The sequence below is a fragment of the Gavia stellata genome, chromosome 9, assembly GCF_030936135.1.
Source record: "Gavia stellata isolate bGavSte3 chromosome 9, bGavSte3.hap2, whole genome shotgun sequence".
Taxonomy (NCBI): Eukaryota; Metazoa; Chordata; class Aves; order Gaviiformes; family Gaviidae; genus Gavia; species Gavia stellata.
The window spans coordinates 282,697-296,728 of NC_082602.1; the positions used below are offsets into that span (position 1 = coordinate 282,697).

Here is a 14,032-nt window from a genome sequence, read left to right on the forward strand (position 1 = left end):
AAGCACGTGTCTCAGGGGCATGAATCACCTTCTCTCTGCAACTTAAGATTTAGATCATTGTCATTTCAGGCTTCAATGACAGCCTGGATAAAACTCCCAGGACTGAAAACTTGGCCCTCAGGTGTCAGCCTGGCTCTTAAAAGCCCATGTGATAGGGTGGCAGTTTGCCACCGTCATGCTGATGAACCTACATCTGTCATCTTACGCAAGGACAGCGCCCACATCCATCAAGGTGGAGAAAGAGTTCATCTTCGCGCTCAATGAATGCCAACTGCGCCATAGGGCTCCCTGCACTACAGCCCTGGTGCCAGGTAAGATGGGTGGCGGTGGGCATATGCTGGACCCAGAGCACAGGACCAAGGAGGAGTGGTGGGGGCAACTGGGTTTTGCTGGGTCTGGCCAACAGAAGGTCTAAGAGCAGCCTGCAACTACAAGAAGGACAAGTACCAAGATGATGGGCGAAGCCAAACCCCTCTCAGCAGTGGCAGGAGGTTCAGGTGGCCACGGACACAAGCTGCCTCTTGGGATATTGAGATCGGGCAGGAAGAGACACTTCTTCCCATGGAGGGGGAGCAGCCGTGGGATGGGTCAGCAGGGAGGTGGGATACCTCCCTCCTGGGGGCTGCAGAACTCAGATGGACAAAACGACAGCTGCCCTGATCTGGTGTGGGTGACAGTCCTGCCGTGAGAGGGAGGCTGGACTGGGCAACCCCAGCAGTTCCTCCCACCAGTGCCTCAATGAATCTGTGGGAAGACCAGCAGCTACCCTCCATGCCGGGTGAACGAAGATGGTGCCACGAGTATCGCAAATAGTTACTCAAGTGAGACCTTCGCATGCATTAATACAGTGTGAAGGATCACTCCAGGGCTTGTGCCAGTGCACAACCTGGCTTCTAGAAAAGAGATGGAGAAATAAATCAACTGCAATTACTATAACTACTTGACAGTCCTCTTGGGAAGTGGCTCTAGAGGAAACTCTGGGTCAAGAGATTTCAGCTATGTGTGTTGATACAGCCCTACTAACTCAATGGCCCCGAGCACCTGCCCATTAGGGCCTTTTATCAGAGTTTCAGCTCTTTAAGTCTGAACAAAATATAAATGGAACAGCAGGGAGGCACAAATCTTTTTAATTGGCTTGCATTGCCATTTCAATTCCTTTGGTTGTGCGCTGCACATCCCAGAGAACACCACTTACTCTTTCCTCTGTTAGCAAGTCTGCACATAAATCCTATTAAAAAGATCAGTCATCGTACTGAAAATTCATCTTCTCTTCATGATCTAAATCAGCCACTTGACTCAGATCATCTGTGAAGGATGTGGATGAGTCAGGCATGTATTTCAGTCCGTGCAGACACGTTATTTCAGTGTATGTGGAACAAGGCTGGTTTTGTCACTGCTTGACAGCGGGAGGGGGTTACACACTCTCTGTTTAGGATTTGAACTCTCCATCATCACATGCACGTACAGCCCTTCAAGCTGAGAGACCCATCGGGTGTCCCAAAACACTGAACATGGAGGGTCCATTCATCTAGCCATCGACGGCCTGAAGTGATCTGACCACCCCAGCAAACTCCCCGGCTTGTTGGCAGATGCATCATCTCCTGTCATCATCTTCACCAGGGACAAGAGGGCGCTCCCTGGAAGGTATTAGCTCTGCTCAGCCACTGCCACAGAAAGATCTTCACAGACTGAAGAGTAACTGCACATCTGCTGAGAAGCCAGCACGGGCAATAAACCACGCACAGCCACAGCTAGAGAGCTCAACAGCAAAGGCTGGTAGGATGCATCATGAACGCGAATGCTGCCACGTGGCCAAGACAGGGTCAGCAGTGCCGCAGAGCGAGCAGCTGAGTGAAGCACACACCGCACCAATGCAGACAGACCCCATGCGCCAACAAGACATAGATATGCCTCCACTGAGCGAGGGCGCAGGACTGCCGCAACAGAGACTGCAGGCGGAGAAGACCCGCCCGGAGTGTGATTTCTGAGCGTTCACAAGCAGGCCGGCATCCCCCGAAACAGTCACATGCAGAGCCTGGAGGCTTGTCCCCTGTTAGATTTTATTGACCAGTCATCAGAAGGCAGAACAGAAACAAACCTCTGGGACAAAGATCAGCTGCAAAATTTTAAATGGAAGCATTTGCACATATTGTCCAGTTGCTCACTCACTAAGGACCTTATTATTCTTTCACCTCTGTCGAAATAACTGTCCATACACAGTGGCTCCTGTGCCTTCCGCAGCCAAAATGCCCTCGTCTTGGCCCACAAGCTTTTCGTCGTATTTTTCTCCCCCCTGTCCTGTTGAGCAGGGGGAGTGACAGAGCGGCTAGCCAAGGTCAACCCATCACAGCGTAGTTATTTATACAAATGATTATAGGAAATTGAAGATGGGATTTAAGTAATAATCACCCTTTTGCACTTCCTACCTCCCAGCCTACTGATAACGAAATGCTTGCTTAACTGTTTTCTAAGCCTGTGTCTTGCAATGATACGGTTTACTTCTACAGCAGGTTTTTTTCTTCCTTTTTGGCTTTGGGATCGCTTTGCAGCATTTATTTCAGGAGCTCAAATAGTGAAGTAGAAGGAATGGCTGTATCCACTTGGGTAATGATTATGTGAGGCATTGTACCCACACGATCTGACAGAGCAGAACTAGCGAGGATGGGGACACGCCACGATGGCTGCTGAGCTCCTGAGCAAGCACTGCCACAGGCAGAAAAGAAAACGTCAGCACAGCTTAAAGCAGTCATTTGAAATGGGAAAATGAAGTTATATTAACCCCCTCCAGTTAGAACTGCCGTGGCCTAAACTTGACTTACCTTAACTGATTTAAATTAGAAAAAGACCACTTCTATTAAGAACAGCACAAAGATTTAATATAATCTGATAAATAAATTTTGAGAGATAATTTAGATTATCTGCACAGATAGGAACATTTATAATTCCACTAGATGATAAAAGTTAAAAGCACAGCTACACACAGGAGCAGAAGGGGAAAGATTTTGTACCCAAAGCTTGGGAAGAGACAGTACCTGCTGTACACTGGAGTTGGCTGTGACACTGCCCAGCTGCTTGCGCAGCTCCTCGAGCTCCTGTAGAGATATCTTGGAAGTAGATGAGGGAATGGAAAAATTTGTGCTGCCACTGGTTGCTGCGTTTGCTGCAAGTTCTGCCCTTTCTTTAGCATTTTGTTGCAAATACTGGAGTGTCTGTACAAACGCAAAAAAGAAAAGATTCTGTGAACGCTGGTCAGCACACCCTAAATCAAAAAACATGTGACCATAAGACGGTTGTGCTGAATCAGACCACAGGTCCTTCTGTCCCAGTTTCCCGTGTCTTAGCGGTTTATATCAAGAGGAGTGTAATTCTCAGTGGTGCCTTAATAATTAAGTAAATGCTAGAACGGGTTATCTGTTGATTTCAATGCACTTCACTGAACACTGACATCAGAAAGTGTGCTGTACTTAAAATCATTGCATCGCTGCTACTGCTGAATACTTATAACACATCCAGTTCTAAAGGAGAAACAAACCTCTTTGTCTTCCGTGAGTTTTGACAGTAGATAAACTAAAGAATCTAAATGTCTTGTATTTTTAGACTTCAGCTCATCGTACTTCTTTAAAAAATCTTCAGGAGTTCGAGAAAACTCGGCAATTTTTACCTGTAAAACAAATACCACATTAATATTAAACTTTTAATGTATATTATTATCATAGCATTCAAGAGAGGAGCATTGTGCAAGGATGGAGACAAGGTGCAGGCCGCTGCTGCTGCCAAAGTACGCCAAACCCAGGGAGTGGGTTTTGGACTGAATGCTGCAGCATTGGTCTCCAACTAATAATTATGCCGGAGGAGAATGGGGGTCCTGGCACTTGAGGTGATGGAGAAGGGACTGCAGGAGAGAAAAGATGAAGGTAAGCACAAGATCCGTAGCAGGGCTCGCTTTGCACATGCTCAGTCTGAAGCAATGTAATTTTATATCAGCAGGTTTATTAAGGGATTTGGCGTTGAGGAAGCCGCATCTGGGTCCACTCTGAGGGCCCCACTAGCAAGAGAGACATCAACAAACTGGACTGAACCCAGTACAGAGCCACGGAGACGGTGGGGCGTACCGGCCATTGCCCAAAGGGGTTACAGACCCTGCTCCAAGGGGCACAGCAAAAGCACCACAGGCACTGCCACAAACTGCGACACGGAAATTCCCAGCTGGCCCTAGGGAAACAGTCCTTTCTGGAGAGAGCGGTGACCCTGGGACACGGCCAGAGAGGTGGAGGAATCTCCTGGAGAGCTTCAAAATGCAGCTAAGCAGTCTGCTGTAGCTGTGATGCTGGCCCTGCTGCGAGCAAGGGGGTGGACTGCAGGTCTCCAGCTGCGCCTCCTGCTTAAATCTTTCTCCAAGTCTATGAACTAGCTGTCGGTGTAAATGAGGCGTAAGACCGGAATTAAAGAAACCATGCAGTTCAGGCTACAAAGATTTGAACTTTCAGAGTTAGCAGTTTTCTAGCACTTATAGCTTGACTGATGGATTGCTTTTAAAAACGACAACGAAAAGCAGTATTACGGCCACAGAAGTATGCCTGGTCATGAGAGCGTCAGGCTTTAATCCCTAATACCTGGGTGATATTCAGAAAAAAAGTCAGGTATTGTTCACATAATTGCATTTCATAGTTACTATTTTTCATTTGTCTTATTCCTCCAGAGAACAATCCCTCTCATTAAAATTTGAAACAACCATCACAGGCACAAAATAAGTTCCTTCTCTGAAATTCCCAGTTCTAACAACCCTTCTCATGCTCCTTCACCAATCTCTCCAAGATGCAAGGATTTTACCTTTTTCCTGATATAATCTTTCTACTTTATACCCTAAATTGAGATTCCAGATCAGATTGCTCCATTTTTTTACCAATGCCAACACGACTTCACCGTTACTCTCAGAAAAACTTAGGACAGCCATTACCCCTCCCAACATGTGTCCAGCTCCGCACCCACCGAAGTCAAGTTATCTCACGGAAGAGTAGAGTAAGGAAAAGGTAGTTCACACCCCTGGCCAAGAGAAACCACGCTGAGGAATGTTTATCCTGAATTTCTCCTTACGGAGGACCGTGCTCCCAGAGCTGACGGAACCTCTATCAACGACTGCAAAGGAAGCACGCCGCCTCAAGAGTCCTGCCGGCCCCTGAGGTCTGAAACGCATCTCAGCTGTGATTACAGTACGTCGACGCTTACCTTCGCGCTGTGCGCAGAGACAGTCGTGGTAACGTAAGGCGTTCGATTCTTCTGCAGAAGATCGATGTAGACTTCGGCTCCTTCCCCGCCATGAACGCGCAGCAGGCTGAGCAACTCATTGACATCGTGGTGAATGCGGAACTCGCTCATACTCCCACCTGAGGCTACAAGGTCTATGAGATGCAGAAACAAAGGCGGCAAGTTATTATTTAACCGCTGCAAATGAAAATATACCCGCACAAACAGCATTTCCTGATTACATTGTGAGCTTGCAACATATGTGAAAATATTTGACTGGAACAAAGAAATACATGTAAGGGGAGGAAGCAAGCAAAACACAGATACTCATTATTGTGCCCGATTTAACTATACTGGTACAAACCCCACCTTAAACGCAGGTGAGCCGGTAGAGGATTTTTCAATCACACAGGTGGTGGAAAAGTTACTGAGACATAAGAAGTGCCGGTTGGTATACTGACAGACTGCACACAGAGCTGAAATTGCTGGCTTCAGCAGCCCACACATGCTGCTGCTTCTGAAGTGATTCAAAAGCAGTTCTTCCAAGTTTAGGGGTCTTTATATTCTACTGCCCATTTTATTAACAGACAAGCACCAAATTCTGCAAAGTTATTTAAATGGTGGCCGCAGAAGTAAGAGTCTGATTGAGGCATCGTGCAAGTACAGAATTTAATGGGACACCCTGTACAGATGCAGAATTTCAAGCATAAGGACGCATTTTTGGTTTGCCAAAATCACGGAATCGTTTAGGCAAGAACGGATCTCTGCAAGCTTTGGTCCAACTCTCCACCCAGTCCAAGCTTAAATATCTCCAAAGACCCAGATTCCCCCACCACTCAGGGCTCTGATCCTCATGTGAAAATACCTGTTCCTAATATCCAACCAGGATTTCCCATACTGCAGCTGCTGCCAGTGCCTCTGGGGCTCTCACTGTGCCCCCCCTGAGCAGAATCTGGCCCTGGCATCTCCGGGACTCTTTCGGGCAGAGGGAGGTGCTGTTGAATCCTTCTTTGCCTCCTCGTCTTCGGCTGAGCAAGCCCAGCTCCTCCAGCCTCTCCTCGCACGCCCTGGTCTCTACCCACCATCATCAGGGCCTCCCCGGGGCTTGCTTCAGTTTGTTTCTAATTCTCTCCTAAGGGAGCCCTCAGACCGGCGAGAGCGTTTTGGATGTGGTGAGAGGGATGCAGTGTTCACTTTCCTTTACCTGCTGGCTACGTCCTTGCTAACGTGGGTGAGAACCGGCCTTTGCTAGCACAAGGGCACAGCGCTGGTCGTATCCACCCTGCTGCCCTAGACCTCTAGGTCCCCTTCTACACAGGTGTGCTCCAGCCAGGCGTCACCCAGCCTCTGCTGTCATTTTGGTTATTGTGTCCCCAAGGAGTCAGCATTTGCATTTTTCCCGATTCCTTAAGGTTTCTGAGCCCACCTCTCCAGCCCGTCAAGGTCCCCATGAGTGGTCACCACAACCCCCAGCCCACGAATCTTTCACCCCTATTGCGGGATGCGTGAACTTGCCAAAAGCCGTCACTCCTGTCACCCCTGTCCCAAAGGGCACATCAAATATCACCAGCCCCAGCAGCGAGGATGGGCACCAGTAACAACCTCCAGTTCCCCCTTGTACTGCTGAAGCGATCAGGGGTCAAAAGCGTAAGGCAGGAGGAGAGGCTGGGGGAGCTGGGCTTGCTCAGCGGGACCCAACGGCATCTCCCTCTGCCCAAAGGGGTCCCGGAGGCACCGGGGCCGAACTCTGCTCGGAGGAGCACCGTGGGAGCCCCAGAGGCACCGGCACAGCTGCAGCACGGGAAACCCCGGTCGGCCCCAAGGAAACAGCCCGTCCCCGTGCGAGCGGGGCGTCCCTGGGACGGGGCCCAAGCGCTGGGGGATCCCCATCCCCGGGGATGCCCGGACACGGCCCCCCGCGACCCGCTGCAGCATTGGCCCTGCTGGGACCGGGGTCGAGCGGGAGACGGTCGAGCGGGAGACGCCCTCCCGGGGACCGCCGCGGGTCCCTCTGCATCCCGACGGGTCCCTCTGCATCCCGGCAACTTCCCGCCCCCGCTCGCCCGGGGGGCCCGCGCCTCCCCCGGCCCCCGCGGCGGCTCCGGGCAGCGCCTCAGCCCCGGCCCGTCCCTACCTGCCCGCCCGGAAGTGCAGTCGCCGGCGCCCGGAAGCGCAGTCGGCGGGGCCCGGAAACGAGCGCTGCGCATGCGCGACCCCCCTCCCCGCGCAGCCGCCGCCCGGAAGAGCGCCCCGCGCATGCGCACTCCCGCGCGATGCTGCCGCTGCCGCCCGGGCTGCGCCGCCGCCTGCGGGAGGGGCCGCGTCCGCCCCTCGCGCCGCCGCCGCCGCCGCCCCGCGTCCCGCCGCCCCCACCCTTCACCTTCGCTCCCCGCCGCCTCCGCCTCGGTCCCCACCACCCGCTCCTCGAGGTGAGGGGCTGTCGTCCCTCCTGCGGCGGGCCCGGGGCCTCCCCGCGCCAGGCGAGCCCCTGGGGCCTCCGGGCCCGGTCTGTGTGGGAAACAACGGCCGTGCTCCCTCAGAGCGCCCCCGGGCCCCTCCCAGCGCGGGCCCCGCCGCGGCCTGTCTCCGTGGAGAAGAAGAGTTTGCTCTGTGGAGGCAGGCCTGCCACCCACGGCCTCTCTCTCCTCCTCCTAGGATGGGGACGTTCACAGGCACCTCTACCTCCAGGGTGTCCTCACCAGCTTCGCGGAGGTGGCGGAGAGACCCAAGTAAGTGAGGCAGGGCCCGCAGGCCGCCCCGGCATCGCGGTGGCTGCGGGTGTGCCTCTTAGTTCACACGTCCCGCTCCGCGTCACGTCGGCGTGCGGCACCGTTGGTATGAACCCTGCCCGCTCGCGTTGTACGGGTGCGAGGCTGGGACGGGTGCCGTTCCTCTCGTCCGTGGACTTTAGAGGCCGAGGAGGAGAAATAAGTTAAAAGGGAGAAGGCACGGACACGTTGCAAAGCAGTTTGATAAAGGAAAGTGAGGCGATACAGTTTGCAAGCCTTAATGTCCTGCTGAAAAAGTCAAAAGTTGGTATTTCGTGCTGTAGTCAGTTGTCTGTCTAAATACTGACTCCTTGTGCTTGCTGGACGTGATGTCATTTCACTGAGAGTTCTCCATAAGCAGATAAGGCATATGTGTCTGAAAGTTGGGACTGTAGCTCAACAAGAGGATTTAAGTGGCGGGTTATTATTTACCCAGTCAAAACAGCGGGAGAGCTGCATGGTACAGACAGCCCCAATTAGGAAGGCTAAGCCTGGGGGAAAATCTTCATCTAGCTTTTAAACCTGCTCTCGTGTATAAAACTGAGGAAATACTTTGATGATTGCATGAGGTTATCCTACAGATGCCTGTTAAATAGCGTTGGCACGAAGTTTTAATCCACAGCTGCAACTTGAAAGTCAAACAGCTTATTTCTCATGTCGCTGCTTGATGTTTATTCAAAGCACCCCTTCAGAGGACGATAATATATACGACGCTCAAGCCGTAGCGGCAAATAAGTTTCCAACTGACACCATCGTAATCTTCATTCCATTGCACCTTGCATTTAATTTAAGTATTAGTCACAAAAAACGTCACAAGTAAATAAAGTCATCTAGAGGGATATATGCAGCTTGAGTTAAGGCTCTAAGTTAATTTAAGGCGTGGATGTCCTAATTTCCCTGCAGGGTGTCTGAATTCAGTTGCCACATCTCTGGGTGCTGCCAGGTCTTTGATACACTGGAGGGCTACGAGCACCACTACAACACGCTGCACAGGAACGTCTGCTCCTTCTGCAAGTGCTCCTTTCCGTCGGGGCACCTCTTGGATGTTCATATCTTGGAGTGGCACGACTCGCTCTTCCAGATAATGGCCGAGAAGCAAAACATGGTGAGTTGCCGTGCCCAGCCCTTCGCTCGTGGTTGATGTGCACGGCATGGGCTGGCATCCTTAGAGACTGACTGTGCCTTCGGGGAGGGCACCCATGTCCCCTGCTGACACTGCTTGCCTTTTCCAATTACGTCTTTTGGGTTTTTTTCTTCCCCTTGCCTTTCAGTACAAGTGTTTGGTAGAAGGCTGTGCGGAGAAGTTCAAGAGCAGCAAGGAGAGAAAGGACCACTTGGTCACCGTTCACCTTTATCCTGCTGACTTTCGGTTTGATAGACCGAAGAAAGTGAAAAGGTAACTGCAGCACTGCAATAACACAACTGGCTTTCCCCTGTGGGGGTGATGTTGTGCTTCTCTGCTGTCACTCCCTTTCCAGAGTAAGCAACTTTATGTCCTAAGATGCTCAGAAATAACGTTTTCTGCTGCTTGTAAGAACAGGTAAATTTGCGAGTCTTTCTGTGGCAACGTTTTACTTTACCTTAATGTTGAAGCGCGTCTTATTTCTCTCCCCGTGTGGCTCCGGGCTCTGCTCCCTTCGTGCCATCTCAAGCGTAAACGCAAAGCCCAGCATCTTTCTGCATCGCTTTGTGCACGTTTCCTGCTTTGCTTTCCAACCCTTTGCAATATCCCCGTTCCCCAAAAGCGCAAGCGGAGCAGAGGGAGGCTTTGTAAGTTTGGCAAGCGGTTTTCTCAGCTGGCTGCTCATTTCAAGCACTGCTTTCACCACAGGGATTAATACAAAGACTGGTGGTGTTTAACATCTTCCTCAGAGACCTGGGTGAGGGGATGGAGGGAAAATTTCTTGTCTGGCAGGGTGGTGTGGCCCTGGGATGGGTGCCCAAAGAGACAGGGGATTGAGTCTGTGGAGTCTTTCAAAGCTCTGCTTGGGTAGCCTGGTGTGAACCCTCTAGTCCAACCCTCTGAGCACGTTGAGTTACGCTTTATGGGCTGAAGAAGATAACTTGAGGACAAAGCTGTGTGCTGTAATGCAGCAACCCCAAATACTTAAGTAGAAACTCGTACAAGCCTATCGTGCAGCTCTCCGGCAGCCTTTTGGCCGCTCCTGGTGGTTTGCGCAGCCAAATCTCGGTGCTTCCGTGCAGTAACTCACCCAAGTTGGACTTGACCTGTTTCCTCATGATATCCCTTTCATTTCCTTGGCTCTGCGTTTACATGGCAGCTGCTGAGAAAGGAATTAAAATTTTCTCTCTGCAGTGGCCCCAAGCACGTGAGCTGTCCCACGAAGCAGCGTGCCAGCGTGCCGATGGATGTGAGCGTGGAGACGTCGGAGCGATTCCAAGTGGACCCCATGGAGATAGGGCCCGGTGAGAACATGGAGATCCCTCAGCCTGCAGCCAGTCCCGGCCCCTCGGTGCCGGAGAAACGACTCTATAAATCCAGGTCTGTACTGCTGGCCTCAACAGGTAAAATTTCTGGGGCTGGGACCATATCATCTTAATTGCATTTTGCGGTGCCTAGCGCAGCACGGCTCAGCGTGTTTCTGTGTTGAAGATAATAGAGGGGGGATTTCCGTGTATGTTTTAAAAGCCATTTTTAAAAGAGGAAAGCATAAGGAAGGACAGAGTGTGCGTACACCGTGAAAGCCGTGTCAACAAGTTTCTGTCAGTCTGCCCACTCGTGATCTCTTCCCGGGATATTGCAGAACGGCATGGGTCTGAAGATAAGAACTCTGTCCTAAAATACTCAAACAAATTGCATTCCTGCTTTCTAACGCTTTCCCATCCCAGCTGACTTCTTGGGGCTGAGCTGGTGCGTTTCACTGTAGCTGTCTGTGTTCCCACGCAGTCGCAGGGCAAGGCACAAATAAAGCAGGGGAACATCTTACTCTGAATCTTGGGTTTTGCAAGGCTGGAGCAGCATTGCTGTTTCTTCTGTTTGTTTTTTCGAAATCAAATCTTTAGAAAAGTTGAAACTGAATTGCCTAATGCTGGCTTGACTTTTGAAATCACCCTTATTGTGTGCTGTAAAACCCATAGGAGATACAAGGTAGCCACCAAAAGGTCACCACCCTCTTCCCAGCACCTGGATCGGTGTCATTTTATTCATCATTTTAATCGTCTCTCAGCGTAAAGGTTAATATGGTTTTGCCTGAACTATTCCAGACTAGCAAAGGGATTCTTGTGGCTTGAGTTTGCCGCATCTGTGACACGTTGGCAGTCTGGAAGTAGCACGATGAGCTCGCGCGGGGAACCCTCAGCTCCCTCTCGCATTCGCTGGCGGCAGCGTTTTGCTCGGCCTCTGTAAAATGAGGTGAGCGTTACTGATTCAGGGCTTTCTAACGAGTTGTGGAGTCTGAAAGCACTCGCAATGCACTACGGCCACTTGGGTCTGCTTTTGTATGTCACGGTGTGCCTGACAAAATCCCTGTCACCTGCCACGGCGACACTTTAAACTTCGCTGCTTTGTCCAGCGTAACAGCTTGGAAACCAGACGGAAGCCGTCCCGTGAATTCGATATGATACTGCAGGCTACGAGGAAAATTTCCTGCTGAAAGGTCACACTTTTACTACTGCTCTGCTCTCCTGCTCTTCACAATCACGTGCTTCCACAAAAAAAAGACTGCAACTGCCCGATGGCATATTACATTTTCTTCTAACACCTTAACACCAGGTTGTAAAGAGAGGAGAGGCCTCCAGAACATAAATGGGAAAGCATACCAGTATTTCACCCGCTTTTTGACTTACGCTTTGGTGATTTAGATGTCCTGCTCCTCCGACACCTCGCTCTTCCCACTCTGGGAGCTTGAAGTGCTGCAGAAGGTTTAAAGCATCCTGGTGACCCTGCGAGAGGTGGGCTGTTAACGTGTATTGACGTGTGTCTCCTTTTCCAGGATCCCATCCTCGATTTGCTTTGGACAAGGTGCCACCCGAGGATTTAAAGGACCCAGGAAGAAAGTCTGAAGGTCAGTGCACCAGGATTGTGCAAGATGAGAAGGCGTTGGCCGCTGCTGCCCGCAAACGTTAGCAATGGCACCGTGACCGAGCAGGGATCTTGGCAGTTGTGTGTGAGGGTCCCGCTCCGTACAGGGAAGGCAGAAGGGTGAAAACAGGGATTGTGTGGCAGCAGTTTGGGATAAACCGATACCTTGGGAGGTGCTTTGCTACAGTCCCTTCGTGTCTCTCTACCACCTCCCTTTGACAGCATTTCAGACTCTTTCTTGATCCCCTCTCAAATCAAAATACAAATAAAATCGTCTGCCTCTATGCTGTGAGTTTTTGTATCTCATCGGTGCCAGGACCGCACTGGGCAGCAGTCTATCTAGACGGTTGCATCTTGCCTGAGCTTGGAAATGATAAATGCTGTTCCGAAACTTCAGGCAGCTGCAGGGATGGCGCAGGCTTTGTGAAAAACTTGCAAGGAATCGCCGCCAAAAACGCAGCAGGGATAACGCGCGCCAAATTACTCCGTGTTCCCTCTTCCTGCAGGAAGCCCCTCGTCCCCCCCAGCCTCCTCAGCTGGCCTAAGGGCAGGGTGTCATGCTTCCCTGCCAGCCCTGCTTGCACAAGGGAGAACCAAAATAAAACCCAGAGGAAAAGCGGTGTAGATTACAACAATTAATTTAATTCTTTCATTTTCTTGCAGTGTTCTTAAAAGCTCCCAGCGAGGACAGCCCTTGGGACGGCACGCAGACGTGGGGCGGGTTGAACTCCGCATCAGTTGCTCCCATTAAAGAGTCTCGGACTGTGGTGGAGCACTGCGACGTGGAGGTGAGAGGGAATCAGCTGCTGGAGCTGAGGTGACGCAGGATCTTTTTTTTTTATTTTTTGCCTTTTTGGGGGAAAAAATAGATTCAAGAAATTCCAAGACAAAATCTGCTGACTGTACGGAAGCTGGAGCTACCGACAAAAAAAGAAAACAACAAAAAAAAAGCATTGGTCCCTAACTCTGACCTTCTCCGTCTTGCTGAAGTCTGCTCTGCTCCCCGGCGCTTGCTCTGAAACCCACGCGAAAGGTTTGCCAGGGCCGGGGAAAGCGTTCTGGTGCCTTGCAGCTTATTTCCACGGGGAGTTAAAATAAAGTGACTATCAACTAGGTGAATAAATAAAAGGGATTTTAACAAAATTGCTTTGTAGAGAATTCAAATGCTGTTTTGAAGCCCAGGCAGAGTCAGAGGTGCAGAATGAACCTCCCTTTGCTCCAAATACCCCCAAAATCAGGTGGAGATGGAGGTTGTTTTTCCCCTATGTCTTTCCTTTCCTTTTTACTCTCGTCCTGCCAGGAGAAAAGATCGATCGGAAACACAGAGCCAGGCTCAGCGTGCTGCCGCCAGGTCTCGGAGTCCTGTTGAACCGTGACACTTGTAAAATTGTCCATAAAGGGAAAAAAAGTTGCTGGAACGGCATTTATCCAAGAAGCTTAGGATCTATAATTGCTTTTTTTCCCTCCCCCCTTTCTGGGAGGAAGGAAGGATAAAAAGGGCTTTGAAAAATCCTTGCAAATAGGAGCAGGGAATGATGCTTTCAGAGGTGTGGGAGATTTCCTTGCGAGTTTTAAAATGCCTTGCTCCATTTAAAACTCAGCCGGCTTGTCCGGTGTTAATCTATGCTCCTCGGCCTCCAGAGAGAGCTGTCTCCAGCTGGCGAACCCTCCGACCGGGAGCACTGCGGGCAGCGTGGCGGGCAGGGCAGGCAGTGCTGGGCACAGCGGGCACTGGGGAGTGCCTGCTGCCAGGCCGGAAGAGGCGCGGAGGGAGGGAGTGAAGGATGGAGGGATGGTGGAAGGAGGGAGTGAAGGAGGAAGGGAGGGAGGACAGAGGGAGGGAGCGAAGGATGGAGGGATGAGGGAGGGAATGAAGGAGGAAGAGAGGCATGGCAGAGGGAGGGAGTGAAGGATGGAGGGATGGTGGAAGGAGGCGAGGCATTGGAAGGATGACGGAGTGAAGGATGGAGGGATGGTG

General features: G+C 51.2%; 2 protein-coding genes across 2 annotated transcripts in view; one reads left to right on the forward strand and one right to left on the reverse strand.

Annotated features, from left to right (window-relative positions):
- The window catches only part of TUBGCP2 (tubulin gamma complex component 2), a 36,798-nt gene extending 31,403 nt beyond the window's left edge, over nucleotides 1-5,395 (reverse strand). Inside the window, exons 1-3 of the mRNA XM_059821162.1 lie at nucleotides 5,227-5,395; nucleotides 3,533-3,661; nucleotides 3,033-3,209 (exon numbers count right to left, since the gene is read on the reverse strand). Coding sequence (XP_059677145.1) covers nucleotides 3,033-3,209; nucleotides 3,533-3,661; nucleotides 5,227-5,376 — 456 coding nt within the window. The 5' untranslated portion in view covers nucleotides 5,377-5,395. The remainder of the gene's footprint in view (nucleotides 1-3,032; nucleotides 3,210-3,532; nucleotides 3,662-5,226) is intronic.
- A 2,122-nt stretch (nucleotides 5,396-7,517) lies between these two features.
- Nucleotides 7,518-13,162, forward strand: ZNF511 (zinc finger protein 511). Its single transcript, XM_059821334.1, has 7 exons — nucleotides 7,518-7,673; nucleotides 7,900-7,973; nucleotides 8,916-9,117; nucleotides 9,284-9,408; nucleotides 10,330-10,515; nucleotides 11,966-12,037; nucleotides 12,718-13,162. Exons 1-6 carry the CDS (start codon nucleotides 7,518-7,520, stop codon nucleotides 12,033-12,035), a joined length of 813 nt encoding a protein of 270 aa, XP_059677317.1. The 3' UTR covers nucleotides 12,036-12,037; nucleotides 12,718-13,162.
- The last annotated feature ends 870 nt before the right edge of the window (nucleotides 13,163-14,032 follow it).

Coding starts and splice junctions, on each gene's coding strand:
- ZNF511 (XM_059821334.1), top strand. CDS start 7,518: ATGCTGCCGCTGCCGCCCGGGCTGCGCCGCCGCCTGCGGGAGGGGCCG. Junction 7,974..8,915: donor GAGGTGGCGGAGAGACCCAA/GTAAGTGAGGCA, acceptor ATTTCCCTGCAG/GGTGTCTGAATTCAGTTGCC. Junction 9,118..9,283: donor TGGCCGAGAAGCAAAACATG/GTGAGTTGCCGT, acceptor CTTGCCTTTCAG/TACAAGTGTTTGGTAGAAGG.